This window comes from Limulus polyphemus, unplaced genomic scaffold (genome assembly GCF_000517525.1).
Source record: "Limulus polyphemus unplaced genomic scaffold, Limulus_polyphemus-2.1.2 Scaffold273, whole genome shotgun sequence".
NCBI classification, from domain to species: domain Eukaryota; kingdom Metazoa; phylum Arthropoda; class Merostomata; order Xiphosura; family Limulidae; genus Limulus; species Limulus polyphemus.
In genome coordinates, this window is record NW_013665883.1 from 416,671 (window position 1) to 428,101 (window position 11,431).

Consider the following 11,431-nt stretch of genomic DNA (forward strand, 5'->3'; position numbering starts at 1 on the left):
TATGAGACTATAGACTTTGTATTTTGATATCACGAACATCCAATTTGAACCAGTGCTGCATTCAACATACCATGTGACACACAAAAATCGAAGTTTAACTGTGTTTTTTTTTTTTATATGTACTTTTAAATTAAGAAATTTAGTAAGGTATAATACTAAAATTTGAATTATAATCCACAGTTTGATACCAAACTTATTGACATAAATTTATGAAATAGTAGTTCATTAAAATTTTTAATGGGAGTCAGCAAATGCAATGACATGGCTTTTCACCTGTGACTCATGTGGAAAAGGTTAAATAAAGATTTGATTTGCTTAAGTCAGCTTCATTTCTTTTAATTCATTTTTCTTGGAGTGCAAGCTTACTGTGTACAGCTATACGAGTATCACACGTAGTATAAAGTAACCATACATAAACAGTGTGCATTTTTATTTAAGATATGAAAAAATGAACATTGTTCTATATAATGTATTTTCTAAACTACATATGAATGTTTCATTTCATTTATATTTATTATCCATTTTCAATCAAATATAGGTTATTGGTTATGGTAACATTATCGGTTAATTATGCAAATTGGTATTATCAAAAGTTTGAACTTTTGTTTGGTAGTGTTTTAAGAACCTTTGAAGGCTAAACTCTACATGTTATTATATCCATATAATTAACTGACCAATGTTTTTTGAACCTGACAGATATCCAAACCTAGGCAAGAAATTAATTAATTAATAACTTTGCTTTTTTTTTTTAGCCAATTAATTTAAATTGTTTAGAAAATAACATTTCCTTGATGTTTCTAATTCATAAAACACTGTCTAAAAGGAAGTAATGTTTCCAGTCGGAAAATGCTGTACAAATTTATTATTCCTATGTTACTAGTATCAGTAGTTATGTACAGTTACCAGTGTGAAATCTTTCTTGTAGTTTTTCAATGCTTGAAATAATTGTCTTAGGCCTTTCTAACCTGTTTATCTCATGTTTTTTCAGATCCAAAATTATGACATCAAGCTCTGAAAAATTGTGTTATCACTTCTAAGTTTACTAACAAAATAAAATTATAACCAAAATGTTGTGATTTCAAATTTTATTTTGGTCTGAGTTTTATTAACACAGGATCTCTCCCTCAATCAGAGGTGTAGTAGTGTTTTTGAATAGGAAGGCAAAGAACATTAAATCCCAGTAATTAAAAGCTTATCAGCTTTTAAACTTTGTAGAGCAGACTGAAGGGTTGAAACCATGTTTAAAAAAAAAAAAAACTTTCTGGCTTATGTCTTTCTTGAGGGTTACAGCACCACATACAAATACAAATTGATAACCAAAAAGAACACTTACAACAATTAAATTAAAAACTGACTTAACAATGGTAATGTGTCATGTTATCACACACACATTAAAAGGTATTAGAATGACTGAGTGACATAATTTCAAGCTATTGAACAAAAAACAAAATAATAATAATAACAAAGGCCAAGAATCATTTCTCTTTACTTTATGTTTATAAGATTGAAACAGGAGAGAATTTTTGAATTTACAATCTAGGAAACTATTACATTATGCTAAGATCTTAATGCTAAATGTTGTTTTGTCTACAGTACCCTGTTTCATTAGAAAATGTTCAGCAGTGGCCTCTTTTGAATCAAGATTCACAGTGGCATGGATGTGTTTCTCATAATGTTCCATGTATTGGACAACTGGTTTCACCAGTGTATTGATTATGGGTCCATCTTATTTTATACATGCCATTTTTAACAGTATAAGATATATCACCTTAATTAGTTTAGAATGCTCTTTTCTATGTTCTGATGAACAACCACATATAAGTTTGGTGATCTTGACAAACAAACAAAGGGTATCGCTATGGGTAACTACTATGTTGTGGGAGCTTGAAATGAGACAAAATCTGATAGGTGGTATTGTTACATTGATGACATTTTCGGCATTTAGAATCATGACATTAAATCTCTTAGAATTTGTTCATTTCCCTAATATCATATATCCTACTATTAAATTTACTCTTTCACGCACAGTGGGGATTCTTTCAAGGCCTTACCATACTTTGGTATCATGGTGTCTGTTGAAAATATCAAATTTGTTACTAAAGTAACAAAGTAATGTGGAATGACATTTAACTGCTTACAAAAGTAAATGACTAATAAAACAATGGAGAATCAAAGGATTCAGCATCACTCAAAATTGTCTTTTTTTTTTTTTTCTGCTGGAGACCAAAAATAGCAATCAATGATACAGTGTAAGTGAATAGTAAATGGGGTTCAAGGCAAATGTATGGTAATAAAGTATGATGATTTACTGTAGACTTGGTTTCCATTATTTCAATCTTGGTTAGTTATTGTAGTCTAACGACATGCATAACATTATCCATATTCACTTAGAAATCATTTGGGTAGGCTATTGAATGAGAATTATGTTTCATTGTTTAAACACTAGGGAACTAAAAATGTTTTACATGTTTAGTGATCATTGATCTCACTTCTTTACTAACTTTAGTAAAACTGTCACATTATCTGAGTGAGGGCAATGCCCTGATTGTCCAGTATTAAGTACTTAGTTACATTTTTGTTATAATAGTTACAGCATTTTATTGATAATTTTTCTAATTTCTTTGTAATTTTTGTTATTTGATATACACGATGATAAATTTATTTGTGTGTTGTTTTACTATTTTCTGCTATTATCACCAGATACATATGTGAAACCCAAACTATTTATTATATACAATAATTGTTAGTAAAACATAAATAGGCTTGAAATACACTTTGTGATAAAACTAACTTTATTTTATTTTTCTGACTTGTTTTATTTTATCGGTATTTACATGTAATTGATTTGCATAGACTTGCAATAAATTACAAGAACATTGGAAGTGCAGATGTGATGGAAATCAGGTGATGGCAACATTAACACTGAAATATGAAAAAATATGTTATGGTTTTTGAGTGAAAGGAACATCAAACTTATCATTAACAGGTGAAATATATATTCTCATATAATGACATTTGTTTTTTAGCTTTTACATAATAATATACTCTAATATAAAGATTCTAATTGAACTTACATAAGCAATGTTCATAAGTTTATATTTGCCCCAAAATAGTTGTTTGTAGAGAACTGTTTTACTTTGAATGCTTCTGTTTGGTCTTATAGATTGGTTTATGGACAAGGAATAATTTTAGTTCATCTTTTTGCTTTCTAACTTCCTAGAATCCTTTAAAACAGTGGTTATAAATTTTTTTTTGCTTTGGACTACCTGAATTTTTTTAACCTCGGCATACCACAGCGGTGGTGCTTATTTCCTTAATTTTGCAACGTTTTCATAGGCCACATATTGAAAACTGCTGATTTACAACAAAACTGAATACTGTGTTCTAAAAATGGACTAATAAGAGTTCTATATAAAAAGATCAAAAATATTGTATTTGACTAAATGAAAAAGCTAAAAGATTAAATATAATATTAAAAAAGCAAATTGATGTTTATTATACATATATGTTATTAATATTTTACATTTTCTACAGTGTACAATGGATTTGACAACATGTTTAGAACTAGCCTTGGAAGGAGAACGTCTCTGCAAGTCTGGAGATTTTCGAGGTGGTGTAGCATACTTTGATGCTGCCATTCAGGTTGGAACTGATGATCCAAAAACACTTAGTGCCATCTATAGCCAGCTGGGCAATGCCCACTTCTACCTAGGAGAATATGGAAAGGCAATGGAATGCCATAAGCTTGACCTTACAATAGCAAGGTAGAAATCTTTATATAAGCATTATTCATCATACTGATCTTCTGATAATCAATACATAAATGAATAGCCAATGGGGCAATGTGTACTTGTCTACAATATCTACAAGTTTAAAAATAGGCCAACAGAATCTATGTTCCCTGTGTGATAACTTATCACATACCAGAGTTGTTTTTTTTTTGCATTACCTTTGTCTCTTTCTTGTGTCATTTTCTGGAATAATCACAACACTTTCAACTATTGCTTCAACCTCGAAGAAGATCAAAGTTAATTTTATTAATTTTCTTCCTTGTTCTCTAAAGCAGTGTTACCAGGATCTGAAATGATTTTGGTTTGTCCAGTAAAAATTAATTATTTGGTAAAATAGAAAAGTCTTGCCGAAAAACCTGAATAACCAAATAACATACACTAAGCACTGTCAAAAATGAACAGCAGAGAAAAGAAGGTTAATATTCTTCTGAGATTTTATTAATGGTTCTTCAGGGTTCTCTAAAACAGTGTTACCGGGGGTTTGAAATGATGTTGGTTTGTCCAGTAAAAAAATAATTATTTGGCAATTTGTTTTCTTGGGAAAAATTTACTTAACACACTGTACTTTAAACAGAAAATAGACTATCATTTTACTTTAATAAAGAAAATAAATAATGAAATATTTCTTTGTTTCTGGGATGTATTTTGTTTGGATGTCTTATTTTATGACATTTGGCTACCCCACTCTTCTTTCAGGGACTTTTGTGGTGCACCCTTTTTGTTGTAATGAGGTTTTTTGAGTGTTTCATGTTTTGGAATCTTGAGCTGATCCAGCTCATCAGTAGTCATCTTTTCTCACTTCTATGTCCCTTACAACATCTAATTAATATAGGATTCTAGTTTTTTTTTGTGTATAGAGAAGTGAGTAAACATTTCTGGAGTTAATGTTTTCCTTAATAGAAAATGTATTTTGAAATAGATGCTCACCTATTTGTACAGTCTCTCACCTCTCCATTGTATTTTTTTTGCCTCATCATGAATGAATCTTTGTTCAAACGCTAGTGCTCACGAGGTTACTGCACATAGAGGAGAGCTATAGTTCAATGATGATTAGATCATAGGCTGGTGCAGTCTACATTAATGCATATAGGAGAGGGAGTTTCTTCAAAGTTTGTCATGTGCTAAAATCTTCTTGGCAGTGATATGAAGTAATAGCTCTTTGCTGGGCAGAGAGATGAGTATCTATCTGAAATACATTTCCAGGTAGGAAAAATGTTAACTTTGATGTTTTTGTGTAATTTAATTATATATATATATATATATATATTTGGGTAAGCTGTGTGTGTGTGTGTGTGTGTGTTGTAGTGCATTAAGTAAAAATTATATAGCTACATATAATAAAGCTGCACTTGGTGTAAATCTGTCATCAACATAGCTGGGCCAATGAAGACTGAAATTGCTTGAAACATCACTTCCTCATTTTGCCATTGTATGTATATACATTTTGTTACTTCATGTGAGCTTCTATGTTTTCATATCTTTTCAACCTTATTAAAATGTGAAGGGAACTTGAGTGTGAGATTTGGCTGGAAAGCTGAATGGCTCAAACTCTCTCTATTGGAATAAAGTATAAAGTATCATTATTTTTCCCTTCATATTTTTTGAAAGACTGTTAACCATAGTTATCCTGAACAAACACATTGTATCCTTTTCTAAAAATTATTCCACTTTAGTCATTTCAAAATCTTTATCTTCTAAGGGGGTTATGTTTGATTTGTAATTGAATATGCATATTACTAGTAAGTTTTTTTATTTTTAGGGTTAACCTAAATTTATCTTTCCACTTATATTTTAATTTTATATGGTCACAAATAATATATTTGGGTCTAAAAAAATATGAAATTTTGAGCTAACTAAAGTTTCACCATACCTTTTCGATTCCAAGCTTTAAAAGAACGAGTTTCACGCTAAATACTTCATTTACACTGAGAAAGCCATTAGGGATACATTCTGAGCTTTCAATTGGTTATCCATATGTCGTAGACAGAAGTGAGTGTACATAAGCATGTCTTTCCAAAAATAAAAAGAGGTGGTGGGTCCACTGTGTTTGTTCAGTAAATGTAGCGATATCTCATCAAATAGAAAATATAGGAGGTTCTTGTTTGATATTCTTGCTTGTCAGTATTGGTAATTTGAGTTCCTAGCTTGTAAGAAACTATAGACTTTGGACACCACAAACATTTCATTTGAACCAATGTTGCATTCAACATACCACATGATACACAAAAATCAGTATGTAGAATTTATTTTTTAATATTTACTACTAAATTAAGAAATTAACTAATGGACCACACTAAAATTTAAATTATAATGTACAACGTGGCACCAAACGTATTGATATACATTCATAAAATAGTAGTTCAATAAAATTTTGAATGCGAGTCTACAAACGCGATGACATGACCTTTGACCTGTGACCATAGGAAAACCCATAGAGATAGGGTTAATGTGCCTGTTTGCAGAAAGTACATCCAATGTAAATTGTTAAGTAGTTTCTGTTGCAGTTTAATTAATATTAGTTCTAACAGTGTAATGTTAGTAGTAATAGTGTGATATTGATCCTTAGAGCTATTGGTGATCAGCTCGGAGAAGCAAAAGCAAGTGGTAACCTTGGAAACACACTAAAAGTAATGGGGAAATTTGAAGAAGCTGTTATCTGCTGTAGGAGACATCTAGAAATTTCCAGAGAGTTAAAAGACAAGGTAAATAAAACTAATTTTTTTTGTCATTAAAAGAATAAATTGTACAGAATACTTATTTAGTGCAGGAAAAAATAACTCAAGAATGAATTGTTATTGCAAAAAATATGCTTTTTGTTGTGGGAAAATGAAATTTTATCTAGCAGGTAAAGTATACATCTAACCTGAACATTCTGTATACTAGTAACAAGGTAAAGATCATCATGAAAACCTGCATTAAACTTATGATAGACTATACACTGGGTAGTACATACTTGTTCTCATGTAGATTGAATTGATCACAGGTGAGTTCAGTAAAACTAGAACCACAATAAATATGAGAAAAAAGAAGACAATTTTTATTAAAAGCTAATTATCACTTTTAAAAGTAAACTGAACAGGCTTAAATAATAGAAATAAAAAGGAGCCTTGACTTCATTGCAGAGACCATTCCCAAAGATTGAAAATTTTTAATAGGAAGTCAAATCTTGAATTACTATTGTGTGATACAGCAAATCCTGTGAAAAAGGATAGTCTTCTGGAAAGTATGAAACTTGTTAGAATATTCATGGTCATTATAGAGAAGTGTCTGCCATAAAAAATATATCCTCACTAAAGTGTATCCATTATTTTCTTCTTTTTTTTATTACTAGGATATTTTAATATGAGAAGCTTTCAAGTACTTTGATACACTGCTTTGAATATCTGTAGAAAATACTCATTTTACTACAGGAACTTTCTTTTATTAAAGCTGTTAACACTAAAAATATCCTTTGTATGACTTACTCTGCTTTGAATTTACTATTTTTTAGCCATATTAAATACAGAAAATAAAATAAGGAATAGTTTTGTAGACAAAATTAACACTTGTAACAATTTTTTTTGACAATTTTAAACACAGTGTAAATGCATTGGAAATTTAATTTGAAACACCTTAAAATTCTAATGTTCAGTACTGTACATTTTTATTTTTTTAAAGTGAAATATCAAATATTCAGAAAAGATTTACATCTGTATTAGAGGAAAATACCAAATACATCAATATATTAACTTTTCTAATCCAGTAAATCACCAAATGTTTACAGTGATGTGGGAATATTTAACACCCTCACTACCTGTGGACATTGAATTATAAATAGTTTCACCCTCATTTTTATTGTTGGATATGATAACTTTAAGTATTACTAACAAGCTATTCAGTGACCAAAACATTACCTGTAATTTAATGCTCTCAGTGAGCTGAACTTCAGAAAATGGTGTACACAAATAATAAAAAATTATGATAGGATATTTTTTGAAAGATTTAATTTTGCTTTGGCAAAAAAATAAGCTTATTCATCTAACCTCGTAAGTTAGGTAACCAAGTTCAATTGAATAAAGACTAAACTTAACTGACAGTTAAGATTAATAACTATTTACCTTTAATTGTGCCTTGTCTAACAGCAATAATATATTAAACAGAATTTTGAAGTCAACCTACAGCAATCCTTATTTGATATAATTTTAACAAATCATTTCATGAAGGGTAAATGTCTCCTCTTCCTTCAATTCCTGCTTATATCCATAGTTGATCTATTCAGCTTTCTTATCATTACAGTTTTTTTGTATTTTCTATTGGGATGGTTTATTTCAAAATGTAGGATTTGAGTTTTGTTCCAAAACATGTCTTCACATTGTCAGCATGGTTGGTTCTGTCTCTTTTGGGGACATGGGCATCACTGGAGGCTCTTATCCCTCTGGGCCATGCCCACATACATTCCTTGCAGTGGGTACTACAAGTTTATTGGCACCTCATCATGGGCCCTCTGGATTTACAGATATCTCTTCCTGCTTCCCTTCAGTTCGACTTCCTCTGGTGGTTAGACAGGGACAACACAACAGTGGAGGTACCTATTCCTTTCACCTGTCCAGATGACCATGTCTTCACAGATGCCTCGTTGTCAGGATGTGGTATGTGCTGCATTACACAAGAGATCTCGAGCCATTGGCCTCAGGAGGAGTTAAGTCTTCACATCTTCCTTTTTGTACTCCTTTCTGTTTGTTGAGCAATGGTACATTTTCCGTCATCTCTGCGGCGCATGACAGTTATATATAATTAATTCCGTCAACTCTACGGTTGCCTCTTATATCACTTGGACACTTGCTCTCAGTTCTTATGTTCCTGCACTCTAGTTATCCTCTTCTGGATTAACAACCATCAAATTTGTTTGCTGTCTTGTCACATACTCAGTGCCTTCAATCTTGTCACAGATCGTGTGTCCCATCTGGGCAAAGTTCTACCCACAGAATAGTCTCTTGACTCCAGTTATTCCAATGGCTGTGTTCTCGGTTGGATACTCCCCAACTGGGTACATTTTCCTCTCATTTGAATGCCAAGCTTCCACCCTCTTGGTCCCCAGTTCCATTTACTTTGGTTTTGGCTGTGGATGCATTCAGCTAGGATTGGAAGGACCCTTCCTTTATGCAGACCCCAGCATCTGTTTTCTACCCTGGGTAATCTCTCTCATCCAATCCATTCCATGTCAGGTTCTCTTTGTGATTCCTTTCTGGCCAGCTCAGCCATGGTTTACATCCCTATCCCTTCACCAGGAACAACTTCCATTACCTCCTTCTCTCCCAGTCCTTCCTCTGGCAACATCATTCAGGGGTGCTTTATCCCATTCTTCCCACACTACGGCTTCATGCATAGCTTTTGTCCGGTCCCTTGTGAGGGATTCGGGATTATCCACATGTGTAGCATCCGTATTGTCACAGACTGTCTGTTCCTCATCCATGTCTGTGTATCAACATAGATGAAGAATATTCAGTTGTTAGTCTATCTGGCATTGATCCCTTCTTCAGATATCTGTTTTTACATGGTTGTTTGACTGTGGTCTGTACTTTTCAACCATTGCAGGCTATATGGCAGTCCTGTCATCTCCTTTTTATTTTTCCTGTTTTTGCTTTGTGTTTTCCTCTCCAGTTATTTCCCTTCCTTCCGTATCTCATATTTACTCCCGCTCAGATCTGGCTCATCTCATGTGCCCATCCCATGCTTTATGGTGTTATGTGTCGTGCACAGCACCCTTCCATGGCTCTTGCTTCCATTTATTTATCAATTGGAATCTGCCCATTTCTTGTGATATTTCTCATATCACCCTTACCGGTTGGGTTCGTAAGGTTATTTGTATTGCATATTATTCCCTTTCTCCTGAATTTTCCAATTGTTCTATGTATCATCCCATCTGATCCATCACCTCTCTATGTTCTTAGCTGCTTATTTCTGTTGTTCTTTCAATGAACTTATCCAGGCTGGCATGTAGACTACACCACACATCTTGGTGTTGCACTACTTGCATCATCTGGCAGTTTCCTGCTCAGCTGAATGTTGTTTTTCCCTTATAGTTGTTCTCCATATGTTGGTGCAATGCTGTGTGGGAAGTTATTTTTGTTTCTTTTCTTTTTTCAGTGGCCTACTTATCATGTTATGGATCCTGCTCTGTGGCAAGTGGTGCTCATCCAGGTATAATGATATCCAAAATCTTCACTGTGAGATCTATAAGGTTTATTATGCTCACTGTTAAGATGGGGGTGTTCCACAAAACTGCTTGCAGGTTCTTTCTTGTGGTATATTGCATCATAAATATGTTTGTACCAGACAATATGCTCATGGATTAACATGAGTAAACCAAAAAAGAGATTGCTGCCCATCTCTAACGTTCCTTAGATTGCTGGAATCGAGAATGGTCTGCTTTTCAAAGTAGGGTTTTGTGGTCACTCATTGCATTTTATTCAATGATGCATTCCTCTGGATTATCCAACGTTATTCTTCTCCCCTTCTTTCAATGGAGTACTGGAGTCTTTACCATTTCCCAGCTTTGAGCTGTGAAACATTGTGAAATGTTTGAATTTATTTCAATATTTGTTGTTCAAATTAAGGAATTAAAATTTGTATAATGTTAAAATTTGATTTATAAACCTTTTTTTTTGCTAAGAGTACTAACACTGATAATAAAGTAGTCTAATTAAATTTTGAATATAACTCTGTCATACATCATATGTACTTTTACCTACCTGTACTGAAGCTTCAGTTGTAGAGACACTTGATCTTTGCAATAAAGGACTATCCATCAGTTCATAAGTTTTTAGTTATTGTTTTTACTCTTCTTGTCATAATATCCAAAGTTGAGTGATATTTTAGCTGCTTAAAGCACCTTACAGTAAAAATGCATCAAAATTAGGAAAATTACTCTCCAGAAAAGCTGAAGAATACATAAGATTTAATCCAAGAGCTTCCAGGGCCAGCGAGTTCTGGATCCTGGCTATAATATGTACACCTGTGGCACATATTCCTCACTTTGCTAGGTCAAATAAACCTTGGGCCCATTCACTTGTAACTTGGCTCCTACACCTCTGCTTTAAAACATATTTACAGAGTATGATGGTAGTGAAACGGTTTAATAATGGTTTTGTGCAGATGACCCATAAAAGATATATATGTGTGACATATAGTTCTAGATCTCTTTGTAATCCAGAAAAAGATATGAATGGCACTTTTAGGACTCGACTGAGCCTTATTGGCCTAGCATATACCCACTGTGTTGATTTCATTATGATTGATGCTCTAGGTTATATATAGGTTGTTTTCAACGTTTCACAAAACAAGATGTTTTCAATAAAATGTTTGGCTTAAATTAACAATATTTGCTTTAATCTCAGCACGGACTCAGTCCCTGGCATCGACCTCGTAACCATTTTGTTCTTGCTATAGTTTTGATGCTATAACTATAAAACTAGTAAGCAAATGTTAAGAAAATTTGGCGGATTATCAGTAAACATTACAATGCTGTCATTCACAAAATAATAAATTTTTTTATTAAGTCTTAACGTTTATAAAGCAATGTTTTTCTCATGTCTTTTTCTCTTTTCACATGTTGCTTATCTATCATGCAAAGTAATATTCATTTTAAGATTAAAAATATT

The 11,431-nt window shown here is 32.6% G+C and overlaps 1 protein-coding gene and 1 long non-coding RNA gene across 5 annotated transcripts in view; one reads left to right on the forward strand and one right to left on the reverse strand.

Annotated features, from left to right (window-relative positions):
* LOC111085208 overlaps positions 1-7,586 on the reverse strand; it is a 15,839-nt gene extending 8,253 nt beyond the window's left edge. The window contains exon 1 of the long non-coding RNA XR_002610041.1: positions 7,576-7,586. This is a non-coding gene — a long non-coding RNA (uncharacterized LOC111085208). The remainder of the gene's footprint in view (positions 1-7,575) is intronic.
* The window catches only part of LOC106456939 (G-protein-signaling modulator 2-like), a 56,801-nt gene that overhangs the window by 3,842 nt on the left and 41,528 nt on the right, over positions 1-11,431 (forward strand). For all 4 annotated transcript variants that reach the window (XR_002610040.1, XM_013916317.2, XM_022382735.1 and 1 more), the window contains exons 2-3: positions 3,535-3,764; positions 6,358-6,493. Coding sequence is in view for 3 of the 4 variants with exons in the window: in XM_013916317.2 (XP_013771771.1) it covers positions 3,541-3,764; positions 6,358-6,493 (360 nt within the window). In the remaining variant the exon portion in view is untranslated. The remainder of the gene's footprint in view (positions 1-3,534; positions 3,765-6,357; positions 6,494-11,431) is intronic.